Consider the following 19,052-nt stretch of genomic DNA (forward strand, 5'->3'; position numbering starts at 1 on the left):
AAATTTATGAAATCAAGAAATCAGGTAAATACCTCTTTGCTTTTTTTAGAAACAATTTTGATACTGTATTTTTATACAAATAAGTGTGTTTTATGTCTTCAGTTATTACCATTATCAGTCACATTACAACTGCAGGGCAGTTCACAGAGCATCTAATTTATTTTACTCCCTAAGAGAAATAGAGGAGAGTACTTGAGTATCGACAAGGTGTCCAACCGCCAAGATTTAGAAACAGAATAGCTAGCCAGTTAAGAGTTCTTGTGTTTTACCTGTATTTCTCAGCTGCACAGAAAAACATTTGTGAAACGGCATCTAAATAAATAAATAAAAAACATGGGAATTCCCTGAATATTAGTGCATTAGCTCCTTGTTAGCAATAAAATAGATGTCATCAGCATAATTCCATGCTAAATAAAGGGGAAATGAAAACTCCTGCAAATATAAACAAGAAGAGAACTATGAGATTTGAACTTTGTTGTGGTGTTTGCATTAAGTGCCTTCTGGAAATTCTTGTCTTGGTGCTGTTTTCATTGTTTCATATTTTTAATGGAGTTCATTCCGTTATGCTCTGTGTCATTGTGCATTCAAGATCCCTGTGCCTTGAGGCTGAGCTAAAATAAGGCAAAGACATTTATTTCAGTGAAAAAGCCTTTTTATTTTGACTTTTGTAAGAAATTCAAATACAGGAAATAATCATCAAATAAATGTTGTCGCATTGTTATAATTATCACAAACACATTTTTTGCTAGCATTTGTGCATTATATAAAGTGGAGGATGTTTTACAGACAAATGCACCTGGTTATTAATAGTGTTACCTAGAACATGGATTATTTGCTTCCATTAGAAAAGGAAGCTGTTTACAGATCTCCAAATTCAGCAACACAATAGTATTGTGGGATGCATTGTCATTTGGTGCACCTTCCAACTGCACCTCAGTTTGACTGACCCATGAAACAATGTCAGAATAACAGCAGCACTACTGTGGAATTGGTGCTGGACAGAAACGCTTTCCTATTGAGGCGAGACATGATGCTAATCAGTGTGTTTGTGTGTTTGATTATATGCAGGAATACTGATGCAAATATGGTTCTCTCTTGTTGGGGGACATGACTTTTTATGTTATCAATAAAAGGTTGACTTCCAAGCTTCTCCCAAGAGTTTCTGTGTGTGATTCCTGCTTGGATTTGAGCAATAGTGTCTCACCAATCTGTTAGTACTTACTGAGCTCCACCTGTGCAAATTCATACAGTGAATAACTGTCCCATTGACAGTCAGGCCTGGGTTCTACCCACACATGCAATTTTGGCCACATGCCTTTTTTTTGACTACTTTATATGAAAGTGATGCTGTGTTCATTCGGCTGCCTCAGTTTCAAGGTTCAAATTGAGTCGGTTGAACATGAAGTCATTGATTTGTTAGTTACGCCGACGCTTTCCTGCTCCCACGAGCCACAGAGTGTGACAAAGGTCTGTAACAGATATGCACAAAGGATAAGCATTTATATTTACACTGGGAAATACACAGGAACATGTAGTTGATTGTTAGTAATCTTACTGGTAGTTCAGTCAATGTTTATCTTAATGTCAAACTCAAATACTTCAGGAAAAATTCGGATACATGTAAAATTTGTGGCAAAGTGACAAATCCAAATGATGAAATGCTAATTTATTTGATCTTTTGCTTTTATACTTACCGTCTCAGCAGTTTCATCATCAGGCAGCAGCATGATGATCATAAAATATATTTAAAAATTGTTGTTGTGGAGCATTTAGAAACGAAATAAACAGAACCTTCACTGTCAAACCTTAATCAACTCCAATATTGTTTAATATCTGCTCAGTTTTTAAAGAAGTAATAATTTCATACACAATACTTGGCTGTCCTCTGTGTACAGCTTGTTTCTGCTTCCCTCTAGGGTCCAAAAAATAATTGTACTGGAAACTTTTTGGGTGGAATGAAAAGGAACCCGAAACTAGGTAGGATATGTAACAGAGTATTTAAAAAAATGCTTTAGCAAATAAGTGTTTTTCTGAGGAATATTTTCCTGTTCCTTTACGGCTGGTTACAATCCGGTCCGAAGCTAATCTTTCGATCTCTACATCCCAAATACAAATAGTCAAGAGACGGCAATAGAGTAGGAAACTGTTGCCCTTTTGGGCCTTTAGCTCCAAAGATGTGATTTCGTAACAGTGAAGGTGTCGCATATAAAACCCTTATATGTATAGACGAAGTCAGAGGTCAGACTGCTGGGTTTGTACAGGCAGATTAGGCCCCCCAGGAGCATTTCCTGTTGGATAATTCCTGTGGAGTCTGTGTTTTTCCCGTCTACACACAGAGGAGAAAAGGATGTGGGATGTTAAAGTGGTCAATTGCATTAGAGAAATGGACAAAAAAATGGACAGAATGAGGCAGACAGGCAGACGGTCCATAACGCTGAGGGAGGAAGAGCTGATCAAGGCCAAGATATAAGAACAACAAAGAGCTGGGGCGCTCCCTCACCCCGACCCATCACCTTCACCTCTTCTTATACTGCCTCCATTCTGCCGCATGAATAGTTGGAGCAGATTAAAGGCTTTCGTTTTGAGATCAAATGTGTCAAAAACCTGCAGAAGGTATTAAAATGATACTGTGCATGCCATACACCGGTGCATCGTGACTCTCTACATCTGTTGGAACTTAAACGACAGTTTAATGCCGGCATATTCAGCGACAGAGCCACTTTCAGTCCATCAGTCATCAAAATCTTTATGGGCTCTTTTAAAGTTTAACAGCACTTCGACAATCCAATTTCCAGGAACTTTGTTACATTTGGTTTTATTCACTTTATTCTTAATTATACAGCTTGGGCCAAAAGGACTGTTGCGGTTGCTGTTTCACATAATCTGACCTTTGCTGGTCACTATTAAGAGTGATGGAGGTACAGAAGAAACAAGCTCTATCTATCGATATCTATCCTCAATAGGAATTGCTTTCTTTCGTTCTTTCTACTGTCTCTCTGAACTGAAGAAAACCAAGGCCCATAGGAATGTGCTGATGGCTGACTGTTCCATCTTGGTCTCACATTACCGCCCAGACTGAACCTCACTGACCCCCCAACACACATGCGCACACATACATACACACACACACACACACGGGTATTTGTCATTGTGTCTGTATTTTGATTCCCTGGTCTCCAGGGTAACTGGTGTTTCACAGGACTATGTTCATTGCCTCTGATCCTCTATGCACTGCTGCATAGAGGGAACGGTGACACTCATTTTTACTGTAAGCCAATAAAGGCCAATGATTGGTTAATGTCACAGTGCTTATAAAAGCGCCACTTGCCACCATGAAAAGTGCAATGCTGTACTTTTTATGAACAGGTACAAAGAAGGAGGTAATTATGAAACATAAACTTACTCTGGGATCATTTTGTAACTTGCAATGTATTTCTGTGGGATTTACATTACATTGTTACCCACAACAGGCAGATTTTTTCATCAATACAAATTTCCACAGTTTGCTGTGTAAAATTAATGACTAGCCAATGAAGGTAGTGGAGCATTAAATTTAGCAAACACATTTCAGCCAAATATTTCACTCAGGAATCGCCAAAATCAAGCCTGAAAAGAGAGTGGATGTTGGCCTTGTGTTCATTAATGAAAGGGCAATGAATAATTTCCCTTTGGCTGCTACTTCTGCGTAAACAGGTACCGTAATTATTAGTTTTACAATTGAATCATATCATAAATTAACTATTGTATGTTTTAAAGACAGATCACGAAATGTGTTGATTTTTGGAACTATGATATGAAGGCTCTTGAAAGGTATCAAGAAATCCCATCTTCTCAAAGAATCACATTTGCACAAGTTTTTTCTGTGGTCAGGCTGAGGGCAGATTAACAGCCCCTTGCTGAGAGCAGATTAACAGCCCCTTGTTGAGGGCAGATTAACAGCCCCTTGCTGAGGGCAGATTAACAGCCCCTTGTTGAGGGCAGATTAACAGCCCCTTTCTGCCAGCCAAAACCAAAACATTTGATGTGATGATGGTGTGGGCTTTGAAAACTGCCAAGTTCTACAGAAGCATCAAACAGTTTCTTGTGTGTGTGAGTTTTCCTTTTTGTTCTTTCAAAAATATTTAAATATAGTTTATTTATTTATAACATACAACATGCATGTTGTCTTTATCAAGGTGCTCTGTGAGCCTCAACAAATCAGTGAGCAGAGAAATAATGAAAAATGGAGCAGCTGCAGTGGCCAAGCACTGAAAGGAATTACAGTTCTGTGATGCAAACGTGGCACCACGAGCTGCCCTCAACACACACACACACATATTTTCCCCTCCTTCTGTTTTCCTGCCAAAACCAACATGACCACTCGGGCCCCAGGGGCAACTTGTGGGGCAGAGAGCCCCCTCACTGCCTCCACATTTCCAGCCTCACTTCCCTCTTCAATATTATTTTTTTCATTCCTTCTCCAATGCCGTTCATGTCATATCATCTGACATCCACATATCAACTAAAGGATTGTTTGTGGAACGGGTTTCCTAATTGGTTCAACACCACAAAACAACTCTGTTTTCTTGCATTATCTGTCTGCGATTATACGATTGGTATCGAGACGCCAGTGAAAGTCTTCCAGGTTAAGTTTAGTTTGACTCGTGCTGTCTCAATTAAGCATTACTGTAGTTTAACTTTTATTACTGCGCATCCCCCTGACCAGGAAGCAGGAAGAACAGGAAAGATAAACTCAGAATCAGATTCACAAACTCCTCTTTTTTCTCAGGGCAATCGTGCAACATGAAACATAAAATAATGTGTTTATTTAATTTAGGCAGGTGGAAGATGATTTCCTTTGTTTTGCAGGGTTCGATATTTCCCTTTGAATCTAATTGACAGTTATGTAATGTTATATTAGTCCATGTATGTCCGTCCACACCTGACACAATCTGGCTGAAGCACAGACTCCTCCATGTCATCATTGTTGCTGATATTTTCCTACATTTTACAGATTCGTATTTTGTTGTTGTGGTACCAATCTGGGACCCGCAACAAATTCTGAGGGCTCGTCCGGGATCTGTCTCCACCGGCAACAGCGAGGGAAGCTGATCCAGTGATAACAAAACCACGGGGCCAGGTTGAGGTGAGGTGAGTGCGGCCATGGCGACAGCGGGTGGGTGTCCAAGAGGGGACGTCAGAGCCAGAAGAAGGCCTTCATTCTGCAAGGGAAGATGAAGGACTGACTCAGTTTCTCATGCTAAATAAGATGTTATGTCATATTATTGATAGTCCTGATTCGGTTGTCATCCTAAACACAGGAACAAATCCCAACTTCTGCAACAATAGATCCAACCAAAACACTGACCCCATACAGACACATTTTTATGGTCAGTTTATCCAACCTTGTGTGGTGTTATGTAATTTTAGAAGTAATCTTTCCGACCCCGGCACATCCATGTGGCAGTAATACCAACTTTAGGCTTTAAAGCTACTGCTCCATCAGTCGCACCCACATTAAACTAGCATAATGGTTTTAGTTACCAGATAGTTAATCCAGTTAGCGAGTTACACCAAGTTGTAAAGAAATACTCTGTCAAATATCTAATTATTATTATTATTTATTTTTAAAATATTACAGGGAAAGCAACACAAAATATTTTGTTTTATAAATGCTAAAAATGATGCTATTTCCTTAACACAGCATGGGGTGGGTTATATCAGCCCACATGAAGTGAAGCTGTGAACCCTAACCCTCTCACACAACTTCACATCACGCTAATCCCTGTAAACCGGCTTCGCTTTATACCCACTGGCTTGTGACGTCGTGTCAGGCCATCGGGTGACCAGGTCCACAGCTGCAGTTTACAGTATACGCCACGGTATGAAATAACTAGCATTTGGGTAAAAATCTTACGCAATGAACAAACAGCTTGATGGTAAAGACAAGCGACAAACCTCACATATAAACGATAGCAATGGGATAAATCTCGGTTTCATCATGGCAGTAGGAATCAGAATGAATTGTAAAAGCTAAAATTGTATCCTGCATGACTTTGGAGTTAATTTGAAAGATTTATTGTAAATGGTAAATGCAGAGATTTTGCTGCATAGAGAAAAGAAGACATTGGCCGCATGTATGTTTCACAAAACATGCGCAGAGTCAAATGATCACAAAAGTGATTATGGGACAATGTTGTGTTTATACCCTCCTGCAGCTCTGCTGGGTCAGAGTTGACTTGGGCCTGTCAGCTGGTGAATCAGTGTAGAATAAGGCTAACTGCGAGAATAACCACAAACAGTGCTCCCTGTTAAATTCCACCGTCAATAAATTATTTTTCCAGCCACGGTGCACCATAAATGTCCAGAAAACCTGGGTTTTCAAATCAAAGAGGCATTTTGATAAATGCTACAGCAATGTCCTCAATGGATATCCTAAAAACTATGTAATTTCATTTGCCACTCCAATCGTCTGAGATTGCATTCAAGAAACCATTTCCATGTATTCAGTTCTACAATTTTTTCCTCGAATATTGGCACAAGACCAGAGTGCCATCTGGTGGTAAAAATGAATATCCTGTACAAGGAAGAATACTCCATCATCCATTCATCCATCAGGTTTGTACCATTTAACTACTATATCAACTTTACATTTTTATTCTAACCTTATTTTATTGTCATTTTATGTAGAGTGCTTAATTTAATTCCTCATTTTAAACCACTTTCTGCCTGCAAATTGTGTGAAAACGCCTTTACAAATAAGGATTGCTGTAATCATATTTTAGACATTATATATATAACATCAGACCAGTATTAGAGATTTGTGTTGAAAATTTAAATGGGATTTTTCCAGAATAACAGCTGATGTTGCAACAACAAGCTGTCTCTGAGAAAACTTATGTGATCCCAGAGCATCCTTCGGTGGTCTCAGGAAAAAATTAAAATTCACTGCTTAAATAAGCATCATAATATCTCCTATGAGTGAATGAGTGAATGAAAGAATTATTTCAGTTACAGTCTTCGGTTTCATCCAGACACAAAACATGTGTCTGGACTCTGGATACATTTCTATGTTTTCCGAACTGACTCCATTCCTGGTCCGGATGCTAAAGATAAATGTCTAATGGACACAAACAGACTTGTGGAAGGCCTTGTTGAAAATATGTCTAAAAACGAGAAAAGACATCGTTTTCCTTGGAAAGTAAAAATATTCTGAATTACACGTAATGTTACGTAGAAATCAAATGTAAACAATGAAGTAAAAGCACTTAAAACCAGAAACTATATTTAGTGTATAATTAATAAATCAGTTACGCTTTATAACATACGACAATAACGAGAAGGAAATGTTGTCTGTATGTAAACTGGCAAGTAAAACGTGTTTCCAGGATTCAACATTTGACCACGAGATGCGGAGTAGTGAAGTTCCTGCTTAATTATACTAAAACTTCAATTCCCATAATGCCTTGTCTGAGAATGAGCGACAGTGACGTCAGAGGTAGGCGACCACGTACTGGATACACAAAGATGTTGTTATTGCGATTGTATCTGATTGTATCAGTTGTAGAAAACATCGAAATGTGCTGTTATCGTTATTAGCCCATTCATTGGTAGCTCAAAGTATTAGCAACAGACTTTCAGCTTCCTTCGTAACTGGACGAACGCGCTGTTAGCACTGCTAGCCGTTAGCTTGCGTCTGCAGAAGCATGCGTGAGGAGCATCGGCTTTGTTTATGTTTTGCTATCAGTGCTGCTAACACCTAAAATCTGCGTTACATTTCTGCTACTCGTTATTTCACAAACCAGGTGAGGAAATTAGGAAGATTTTGTTTATACCTTAACAAGTTGAGGCCTGTGGAAGTTTGTCTTGTTGAGAAATATACCTTTTATTGTGTGCATATATATAATTATGTGTATACGATAAATAAAAATAAACAAACACTGTGATCAGTTGTATTGCACACATGTATATGATAAACTGAAGCAAATTGCATGTTTTTCTTGAGAAAACATGTCTTGTAAAAGGATACTTCATTGAATTAAAAAAATATCCTAATGAGGTCGCAATTAATGAAACATGAATGATAGTATTTGATTATTTTTTGTTGTCGACTAGAAACTTAATAACATAATATCACTCTACAGATCTCAGATCTCATAAGAGGAACTCCCCCAAGCAGAACACAGGATGCCCCATCATTGTGCGGCCTATGGATGTGGCAAAACTGCAGAAGACGGTGTGACACTGTTTAAATTCCCCAAGGACCCTGAGGAGCTTCATAAGTGGCAGAAGCAGATGCAGCGCACCCGCCCTCAGTGGATCGCCGCTCCCAACTCTTTCCTCTGCCACGAGCATTTTGGCAAGGAATACTTTGAGCCCAGACCGCACTCAGACACTCTGAAGCTGAGGTCAGGGGCTGTGCCAACAGTGTTTGTCCGTCCACACTGTTCCTCTTGTGATGGAGTGGGCTGCAGAAAGTGCCTGCTTGCGGTGCAACGGTGGAGCACCACAAGTGGACCTAGGGACCTTAAAGTGAGTGGCGAGAAGCCTGTAAAGGTCAGAGTGTCTGTCATTGCGACAGCTTTCAACAAGCCTTGTGATGTTTACATAGGTAAGGATCATTTATGCCTTCTAATTGCCATTCTGTTTTCTGTTTTCTTACTATGCATTCAGGTTGATGATGATGACAATGTTTTAAAAGGAGTGGTGAACCCAGAACAAGAAAACATAGAAAAACCACCAGGTGAGACGCAAAGGAGGAGACGAATGAACTAGGATTTTGAACAAAACCTTTCTTTCTAATCCTTAACAAGTCAATTTTAACAATTTATACTTGATAAAAAAATCACATATGTGGTCCAGGGACCTTTCATTTACTGTAGTTACGTGATGTTTTAAGTAAGTTGTCTTTGTCTTGACAGTGTTATGCAAGATGTGTGGCAGCGCCTGTGATATAAGCAAGTTTCTTTCAAAGACCAAGCGTTTCTGCAGTATATCCTGTTCACGTTCCTACTCACCAAACGCCAAGAAAACGTCAGCGCTGGCTCGTCTGCAGGTGACTCATGCCCCGCCCTTCCACAAAGTTTTATGGGAATTAATGTTTCTTGTTTAATTGGAAACATTGACAAACACACTATCTGGCAACGTTGGATAAAGTGGAAATCCTGGATCCTCCCGTTTTATCCCAATCTGCACCAGAATGTGATTGATCCTTTCTTGGGCCGTGCCGCATCTTTTTCATCGTTTCAACAAGTAGACAGCATTTATGGGATGTCACTCATGAATATCGCTAACTGCAGTACTGTACATGCTACGAGTTCACATAAATCCACGAGAACTTATTTCAAGTAGTGAAATTGCCACCAAGACTGAAGATGAGGAGATGACTTTGGTGAAGGTTTCTTCTATGCTTGTTTCTGTTTAGGGAAGGCCCCCCTCCAAAAAGGCCACAGAGCTGAACAAGGTGACCAAAGCCCTTCCGATCCCAACAGGACCGTCTGGTGAGGGCACTGAATGCGCACAATAAACTGTGGACACAAACACTGCACTGAGACGTTCAGAAGCTGAGTCATCTGTTTTCTCTATTCTGTAGTTTCTACTGGAGACTTTGAGTGGGGGCCCTACTTGGAGAAAGAAACCTCTTTGGCAGCAGCAGTGTCCTGCTTCAGACATGTGAGTCCTATGATTCAGGTGTAACTAGAAACAAATGTCTTCACTCATTCACAAATAGTCTGGGGTAGTTCATTCCACCGTGGGGAAAGTCTTTATTTCCAATCAACACATTTTTTAAATGCACCTTTAGAACTATTGTCTCTAAATAAAAGAGACAATACTTTAAAAAAAAAACGACGTAAACTGCTGGCCAACACATCTCATAAAACACTATTTATGTGTAAGGAATGACTGCCCTCCAACTTGCAGGTTCCCCTGTGCACCCAGTGGGACGACATCACCGTAGGGATGAAGGTGGAGGTCCTGAACACGAATGCAGTCTTGCCCAGTAAAGTCTACTGGATCGCTACAGTCATCCAGGTTGCAGGTGTGCAAGTCATGTGTTGAATATTTCAAAACGATTAACCGTGGAATTAATAATCCACTTTATCAGATGTTTATTTTTGCTTTTCCTCATCTCAAAGATTGCCTGTGGGGGTTTTGACCCCTCGTAGCGCTGTAGTCAGTTCTTTCCATCCATCCACAAACACACACAGGCACTCCGAATTACAACCTGCGCGATTTACGCCCGGTCCGTGAGACATTTGTTACGGGCCGCACCGAAAGAATAAATAATTTGTATCATTTCCAACGTAACAATCGCCTGTGAATCTTCATGGTCATGTGATAAAAAATAAAGCTGTAAACTAGCGAAAATGAGGAGGAGGCCTCTGGGAAGACCTTGGACACGCTGGTGAGACTATGTCTATGAACGCCTCGGGTTCCCCCCAGAAGAGCTGGAGGAGACGTCTCGGGACAGGGAAGCCTGGAAATCCCTGCTGAGACTGTTCAGCCCTGCGTGAGCGGTGAAAGATGGATGGATGGATAACAAAATAGATTTAAAGCCTCTACAGTTATAAGATCATAAATTATTGCAAAACTATCAAAGAATATCCAACTGTTTGTTTGTCTATTTTATGAATATTCAGTTTTTCCTCAGCTTGGCCAACCATGGCCCTTTAAAGACGGACTCAATAGCAAGCGTGTTGTGAGAGAAGAGATTTGGAACCCAATATAATGTTAATGAAACCGTTTACAATGCGTTCCAGTCAATCGTAACTGAGCTCTTTCCTTTCTCGTGTCCTTTTCCTTCAGGATACAAAGCCCTCGTTCGATATGAGGGCTTTGAGCATGACAGCAGCCATGACTTCTGGTGCAGCCTCGTTTCTGGAGAGCTAAACCCCATTGGATGGTGCGCCATGACAAGCAAACTGCTGGTGCCACCACAGGGTGAGGATGAGGAGCAGAAACGTGGTCATTGAATGCAGATTAATGTAGCGGTACTGCTTTATTTAAATATGACTTGGTTACCTGGATCAGGAAAAGGTTTTAACAACAGTTCTAATCTGAATCCAATCAGATGTAAAGCAGAGCATCCCAGATTGGAAAGAGTACCTGATGACAAAACTGGTTGGGGCCAACACTTTACCGGTTGACTTTTACCTGAAGGTAAAACGTGGATGCTTTCTGAACCATTCATTTTGGGTCATGAACAGCCACCCATTCGCCTTGGACACGGTGAAAGGTTTGATATCCTCCCTTTTGTCTTACTCTAGCTTGCAGAGAGCAGGAAGATCTCTTTCAGAGCAGGAATGTATGTGGAGGTTGTCGACCCCAAGCATGTAAGTCGGACCCGGTTGGCCATCGTAGATTCAATTATCGGTGGCCGTCTGCAGCTGGTGTATACAGACCAAACTGACGCACCAGAAACTGTGGTCGCTGACTTCTGGTGCCACATGTGGAGCCCCCTCCTGCATCCTGCAGGGTGGTCCAGCAGAGTGGGTCACGCCATGAAAGCCCCTGGTAGGTGTATTGTAGTTTGTTCATATACATATACCATACAGTATTGTGAGGAAGACAGAGAAGGAATGACGCAAGTAAGGACGGGATGCCAAAACACATCATTCATTTTAGGCCCTTATTGATAGGTCTGTCCACCTTCATCATCATATAATGTTGAAGTATTCTAAAAAGCAGTTCTTTACATTCAGAAAACTTGTTTTTTGTCAAATACTGCAGCAGCTGGTTTATAACAAAATCCCCCAAAGGGTTGCATAAACATAGATCTTGACGCTTGTCTTGAGCTCACGCTGTCAAATTAAGATATTTTTACAATGCGATGGAACAAAGAGATTGTTGTTTTTTTATTTTAGTAAAGAATTCACAAGTTGCTGCTTTGAAGAGTCACTCTGGCCCTTTCCATTTATTTAAAAAGGTAAGGAAATGGTCAGATCCGAACGCAAAGTGCTGCTGTCAGTGCGACTCTTAACGACCACGGTTTGATCCCCAGCCCAGGTTTGTCTACATGGAGGGAGGTTTCTTCGAGGAAGGAATGAAGCTCGAAGCCATTGATCCTCTAAATCTGGGAAATATCAGCGTGGCCACTGTACACAAAGTAAGACCACTACTCCCTATTGGTTTGGTGTTTGTCTCATCTTGATTTGGCAGAACAGATCGTTTTGCTCCACCAATTAGGTGGCCATTAATCATACCACAGTCCCACGATGCACTGGTGGCGCGTCAGTCAGCTGGAATAGCAACACTCGTGGCTCGCAAGGCAGATAAAGCGGCTGTAGACGAGACGATTGTGGTCGTCTTGCCTACGAGAAAATGGACGGATGGATAATTAGAACACGTCATCAGGAATCTGCTGAAAAGAGTCAGTTATGCTGCAGGAAACGTAATTGAGAAACGTATCAATCCAATCATGAGCAGAGAAGAGTGGCTCACTTCATTCTTCTTCCAGATGTAGAATGCGTGTTGCCCCGTTTCCTGTCTGGGTTTCTTCTGTGTCTCTGACTCGGTCTCTTTCCGCTCCTCCCAGGTGCTGTTAGATGGTTACCTGATGGTGGGTATCGATGGCGCCGTGTCGGACAGCGGCTCTGACTGGTTCTGCTACCATGCCTCGTCTCATGCCATCCTTCCTGTTGGCTTCTGTAAGAAGAACTGCCTTCCTCTCACAGTACCTCCAGGTAAACGATCGATTGTTTGATTCTGCTCGCGTGCCTTTTCACAATTTCTGCCATTGCTGTTTTGTTTTACTTTTCTGTTGTCAATCTATGCAGTAAAAACAATTCTCAATCAGTAAACTGTGAATGAAAATGCTTTTGGATTTCTCTGTTTTCGGCAGGCTATGACTCTCAGTCGTTCTCGTGGGACAAATACCTGGAGGAGACGAAGGCTCACGCTGCACCAGCTCGATTGTTCAATACTGTATGGCGGGGTATCTGAATATAGTGGCCATTTGACTCAGTCAGAAGTGCAAATTGAAAGCATTCTATTTTTTTTCAGGACTACGTGGGTCATGGATTCTCCACCAACATGAAGCTGGAGGCGGTGGACTTGATGGAGCCTCGCCTGGTGTGTGTGGCCACTGTGAAGCGATGCGTGGGCCGCCTGCTGCTCATCCACTTTGACGGCTGGGACGATGAGTTTGACCAGTGGATTGACCACCAGTCTCCAGACATCTACCCTGTGGGCTGGTGCCAGCTCAGCGGCTACCCGCTGCAGCCTCCTCCAGGACTCGGTAAATGGCACATTTAATAGCAACACCTCTTTATTTAATGAATAATTCAGTCATATCTAAACTGAGACAGTTTATTCCGATAAGGAGTTTACATAAAGTCTGTTGAACCTGATTGAACGGTAATTTGCATTATTGTCTCATTAAAGAGAATGAAAACGGCCCTTGTTTTCGCACAGATGAGCATCTGAAGTGTCTGTTTCTGTTTTCCAGTTGATTTTACCGAAGTCCAGACAGCACAGAACAAGAAATCCAGGACGTTTTGGTTTGGTAAAAAGAGTAAGTTTAAATCAGAAAGGTATTTGGGGGTTTTGTGTTTTGGCCCAGACATCTGACAGAATTTTTGTCTTGGACAGAAAAGAAGAGCGCAAAAAAGAGACTTTCTGAGGATCAAATTAAAGATGACTCTGGTGAGCAGTCTAATGTCAAAGTGAGTCCTCCAGGGCCGGAACGCCTCAGACCTGCTCCAAAAGTGCCTCCCATGCAGCCCAAGACCGAGCCAGAGGATCAGGAGAGTAAGTCAAATGACTGCCATTAAACGTCATCTGTACCTTTTTGAAAATTTTGAGAGACAGTTTTGTGTAATTGATTCGTTTTTGTCTGTAGTCTGTGCAGTGCGAGTGAAAGTGGAAGAAATGGAAATGGAGACTCCTATCAACCCTCCAGATAACACCCACCAAGACAGCATGAGTGGAATCAAGCAGGAGGGAGGGGAGCAAATTAAATCAGGAGTACATCAGGCACCGACGCAGAATCACTCTGCACAGGAAACGAGGGGTCAGAGTGAAACCGCAGCAGGAAGTAGTGAAGATTTACTGGGCTTCACTGGTGAACGCAACAGTGAGCAGAATGGAAACAAACAAAGGAGTGGTGGGGAGGTGAGTCAAAAGGTGGACCAAGAGGAGCGGAGCCATGGAGAAGGAAGCACCATTCCAGAGAGCAGTGCAGAGCAGGACACGATGCCAGAGGGTGCTTTGTGAGGACTCTAAATACAGCTCTGGGTTTAAATGGCAGCATTTGTTTTCATTGTTTGTTTGTTTTTTTGTGGGGGGGGGGGTTGCCCTGGTTCATGTTAAGATGTCGTGTTTTGTGTAAATATGAAACCATTACAAAAAAGTATGAATGTTGTCTCGGACTATTTTTACAAACATGACTTTGATTTCGGAGTGTGGTACATTCTGCTGTTATTGTGTATTAGTAAAACCACCATAAAGCCAAAGAGTGTATGGTACTTGAGCAATAATTAAAGTTAGCATTCTCTTCATTTTGCCATCATTCAGGTGATAAAACGTCCAACAGAGCTGCTCGGGAGCCAGCGGGGCTGTAAATGATGCAAGTTTCCTGCTTAACAAAAGAAATAGAATCTTTTTGGCTTTTTCATTGATTCTGATGAGACAGCAAAGAGGATATACTGCAGGAGATATGAATGATCAGCTGTGGCTTCCAGTGTCACGGTTTAACCTCAAAGTCTTCAATAGTTTCCTTTTCTTCTGGCAGCTGTGAGGAAACATCTCCGAGCGGCCCGAGCTTCAGGCCGTGCGGAGTCTTTTTGTAGCTTTCTTGACTGCTGCTAATTTTTTGTTGGCACCTTTTTGTGTTTTAGGTTTAGCTTTCTTCATTTTCATTTTCCGACGCCCGTTGAGGTACATTGGTTTAGGTTTGCTCGATTTGGGTGCTTTGGCAGGCTTCGGCGTAGCAGTGGGGGCGTAGAGGAGGCTCTCCCCCCCGGGACAGACTCTGAAGATGTGGACATCTTTGACTTTCCCGCCTTTCAGCTCCGGGGGGTTGGCACAGGTGGCTCGTACCTTCAGGTTGACTTTCTCGATCCACCTAGATGAAGATAAAACGCCAAATGATTGTATTAAACGCAACCAGACACGGAACGTACCATCTTAAATGAGTAATGGCGTATAGTGAACACACATTAATTGAGACATAAAGTAATAGTTGCCCTGCTTTGGAGAGAGATAGGCCTGTGCTGTAACTGTCTTACAAGCGTAGCGGCAGTAGAGGGCAGTCACACATCAGAGGGTTGTCGGCCAGGTTGATGACCTCCAAAGAAGAGAGAGGGTGGAGGTTCGGCACCTCCTCCAGCTGGTTGCCCTCCAGGAAAAGACTCCTTAACCCCGGGCCCAAACCTGCCAGGGAGTCCTGTGACATCTAGAGGCCGAGAGTTGGCGTCAGAATTTTGTTGTATAATCTTGCTTAAATGTTTTTTTTTTGTGAAGCCAGCAGAAGATCCAACACGAGTCCAAATTTTCTGTCTTTTGTTTTTTTTGTAAATGCACAAATTTGACAAAAACAGAAGGATATTGTGAAGAGAAAGGTCTATCGTGCCATTGGTAGAGGACTAATGGCTAACCACCTGAAGCCCCCTCACCTTCTCCAGTCCCATGTTATCCAAATAAAGCTCCTTCAGCATCCTTCCCAGTGGCTGAAAAGCATTTGGCCCCACCCAGCGAATCGAATTCCAAGACAGCCTCAGATCTCTGAGGTTTTCTGTCTTGCCCAGGGCTTCGGTGGGCACCTCCTTCAGCTTGTTGCCCCCCAGGTGGAGCGTATCGAGGTCTCTGGCCTGGTCCAGAGCTCTGTGGGACACGCGATCTATGACATTCCCAGTAAGGTAGAGAGCTCTTAGGCCCTCGGCTCCAATCAAGGTGTCTGGCTCCAGCTTGGTGATGCCGTTGTTCTCCAAATGAAGTGCCAGCAGGCTGGGCACCAGTTTGAAGGCACCTATGGGGAAACCGGTGAAGCGGTTCTTCTCCAGGTGGAGGTAAGTCAGCTGGGGGAGACCTGCAGATGACAATTATGGAAACTGAGGGAAGAATAAAGCTAAAAAAAAAAAAACTTGTGTGACTTTATTTATTGTTCTGACCTTTAAAGGCATCGGGGCTGAGGGATGCAAGGTCATTCTCTGACAGGTACAGGTAGATCAGTCCCTTCATTCCAATGAAAGCCCCGCTTTCCACCTCCACAATCTTGCAGCGCTGCAGATGCAGGGACACCACCTGGGCGACACCTGGAAAGCTCCTGCTCGGGATGTAGTGGAAGTGATTCCCACGCAAGTCAAGGAGACGCGTGTTGGAAGAGAACCCCCGTGGAACTTTGGTGTGGCCGCGGTTCTCGCATGAGGAGTGGTGCGTCTCAGCCTGAAGATCGGCGGGTCATGGGGGGGCAGAATATTACTCCCACTCTTTCAAAATGTCTACATTCACATGCAGATATCCTGAAGCAAGTTTCTCTCAATCCGTACATCAACATTCCTGCAACATTGACCTCTGAGATTGTTGCTGCATGTCTAGAAAGTCATAAACCGAGTAAATCAGGCCTCGCTGCCACATCCCGGAGGCTTCAGGCCCAGCTCACCTCGCAGACACAGTTGACGGGACACTTGACCTTGCTGTCAGGCTCTTCGGTTGGGGCTGGTTTGACCCTAGTTGCCTCCTCAAACTCTGCCTGCAGCATGGCCTCCTGGCTCTGACAGCGCAGCTCAGGAGGGTAAACGGCCTCCAGGTTCTCTCCTGCCAAATGGGCTGGTCCTGCACACGTCCCCATGAGCTTCACCTTGTTTTGGATCGTCCACTCTCTGTGGAGAAACGAGTCCAGAAGGGAATTATCTCTGCTGACAGGATTAAAGCAAGGTGGCCTCGATAACGTCGCACGTCTGCTCGACCTGAGAGGCCGCAGGTAGCAGTTGCAGTAAATGGGGTTCCCGGCCAGGTTGACTCGTGCCAGGTTGGGCGTCCCCTCAGAGAAGGGCTGGATGACGCGCAGCTGGTTATGGCTGATGTCCAGGTGGATGAGGCTTGGGGACTTTGACACAGCTGTGCTGACCAACTCCTGCAGGGACATGTGGTCTAAGAAGATGTGGGTCAGTTTGGCCATGGACACCATTTCCTCCCCGAGGTAAGTCATTGGGTTGTAGCTCAGGTCAAGGCGGGTCACTTCTGGCAGCCTGGAGAGCGAGAGGGAGCAGAGTGTTGAATCAGCAGGCATGTTGCCTTCAGGATGCTAAATATAAATAAAAGAGAGAAACGCTTATCAGCCATGCGAGCATAAAGGCTCTGCAGATGGCAATATCGGTTTACTGCTTCCACCCAGAGTGACGTATATCGACTACTGGCTGATTTACTATTGTCAAACTTGTATTTTTACAGTGAAGGACTCGGACTGCTTGTAGCCCGACGGGGGCGACATTTCCGGTTTCAAGTGAAATGTTCCAACAACTGTTTGGTGTACCTGAAACTGGTCTTTAAATTTGACATACATATTCAGGAGCCCTCACGATGAATTCAAGTTTTTTGATCAAATTAAATGTGAATTAATTTCCCAAAGCAAGTTTGTTTCTCTTGTTTACATTTACCTGAAAGGTAAACCTCTCAGAGCGGTTTGCATGAGTACGCTATTGCTGGTTCATAATCTCAAAACTAGCAGTCAGCATTACTACTACTACTACTACTACTGTACTTTCATCTTGTCCCCTGAGGGGTCGCCACAGCAAACCATCCTTCTCCACTTCACCCTGCCCTTTGCATCGTCCTCCCCAACACCAGCCACTCTCATGTCCTCCCTCACTACGTCCATGTATCTTCTCCTGGGTCGACCTCTAGCCCTGTTCCCTGGCAGCTCCATCCTCAGCGTCCTTCTACCGATATAGTCCCTGTCTCTCCTCTGGATGTGTCCAAACCATCGAACCGGAGAGAACGCACACAGACACAGGAAGAACATACAAATTCCACACAGATAGGAATCGAACCCTTTGTTGTGATGCAACAGCGCCACCGTGCTGTGTAAATAGTTTCCTTTTCCAAATACCTGGTCATGGTCTCTGTGGGGAAGAACTGCAGCTCATTGTGATCCAGACTGAGACGGGTGAGCGTGAACAGACCAGCGAAGGCCTCAATGTCCAGGTAGTTCAGAGAGTTGTGACTAAGACGGAGCCATTTGATGTTCAGCAATCCCTGTGAGGAGGACAGGCATCCCGTTGAGTGAATGTTCCAACCTTCAGACACATGCGTCTTTCTGCGAAGCGACTGTTCCGTTTGTTGTTTTGAGGAACACAATATGTATTTGTGGGAGTACCTGGAAGGCCATGTTAGGCATGTAAACCAGCTGGTTGTGTGTCAGGGAGAGCAGATTCAGGAAGCCAAGCTGAGAGAAAGCTCCTGGCTGAATCTCTTCCACGCGGTTACGGTCGATCAGGAGCTGCTTAAGCGAGGAAAGTCCATCCAACGACTCCTAGATGCAAGATATCACGCAAAGTTTTTTACTTACGCCGCTAAAACAAGAGCATTTAGTAGTGATGATGGAGCATTTATGTGTGACAACCTGGTAGAGGATCTCTATGTTGTTGTTGGCCAGGTTGAGGAAGACGAGGCGGCCAAGACTACGGAAGGCCCCCTCCTTTATGTGATGAATGTTACAGCGCTGCAGCGACAGGTGGGTCAGGTAAGGAGTGTGTCTGAACGCTCCCGGGGGAAGTTCCTGGATGTCATTGCCTCGCAGATCTAATTTGACCGTGATCTGAAGGGAGATTGCACTGCGTATCAAGCAGAACCGGGTAGGAAGTAAATGCAATTGAAGTAATGTATATACTGCATATGTGTGCTAATAAGAAACCTCATCAATGGTGGGAGGAACTTTGGTCAGGTTCCTGTTGATGCAGGTCACAGTGAGCTGAATCTGGTCACAGACGCAATGCTGTGGACATTTAGCTGCGTGTGCAGAAGGGCTGCAGAGCAGAAGCAGAGCCCAGAGGGCGTGTGGATTGAGCTGGGAATACATCTGAGAGGCGAGACAGAATAAGCAAAGAAAAAGTCAACATGGCCAAACATTTCCA

General features: G+C 43.4%; 2 protein-coding genes across 2 annotated transcripts; one reads left to right on the top strand and one right to left on the bottom strand.

Moving 5' to 3' along the window:
* The first annotated feature begins 7,749 nt into the window (after nt 1–7,749).
* l3mbtl2 (L3MBTL histone methyl-lysine binding protein 2) lies at nt 7,750–14,434 on the top strand. Its single transcript, XM_068754472.1, has 18 exons — nt 7,750–7,784; nt 8,124–8,511; nt 8,653–8,722; nt 8,901–9,034; nt 9,404–9,479; nt 9,572–9,651; nt 9,901–10,018; nt 10,786–10,920; nt 11,051–11,139; nt 11,247–11,493; nt 11,844–11,905; nt 11,981–12,085; nt 12,515–12,662; nt 12,821–12,903; nt 12,982–13,216; nt 13,427–13,492; nt 13,570–13,728; nt 13,820–14,434. Exons 2-18 carry the CDS (start codon nt 8,167–8,169, stop codon nt 14,191–14,193), a joined length of 2,526 nt encoding a protein of 841 aa, XP_068610573.1. The 5' UTR covers nt 7,750–7,784; nt 8,124–8,166; the 3' UTR covers nt 14,194–14,434.
* Nucleotides 14,435–14,742: 308 nt separating this feature from the next.
* Nucleotides 14,743–18,997, bottom strand: chadlb (chondroadherin-like b). The gene is made up of 10 exons (XM_068754710.1): nt 18,833–18,997; nt 18,542–18,736; nt 18,296–18,451; nt 18,029–18,174; nt 16,887–17,168; nt 16,580–16,799; nt 16,089–16,362; nt 15,594–16,006; nt 15,207–15,373; nt 14,743–15,043 (listed from the first exon to the last, which is right to left on the bottom strand). The coding sequence occupies exons 1-10, from the start codon at nt 18,995–18,997 to the stop codon at nt 14,743–14,745; spliced, it is 2,319 nt and encodes a 772-aa protein (XP_068610811.1).
* Nucleotides 18,998–19,052: the final 55 nt, after the last annotated feature.

This window comes from Brachionichthys hirsutus, chromosome 21 (assembly GCF_040956055.1).
Source record: "Brachionichthys hirsutus isolate HB-005 chromosome 21, CSIRO-AGI_Bhir_v1, whole genome shotgun sequence".
Taxonomy (NCBI): domain Eukaryota; kingdom Metazoa; phylum Chordata; class Actinopteri; order Lophiiformes; family Brachionichthyidae; genus Brachionichthys; species Brachionichthys hirsutus.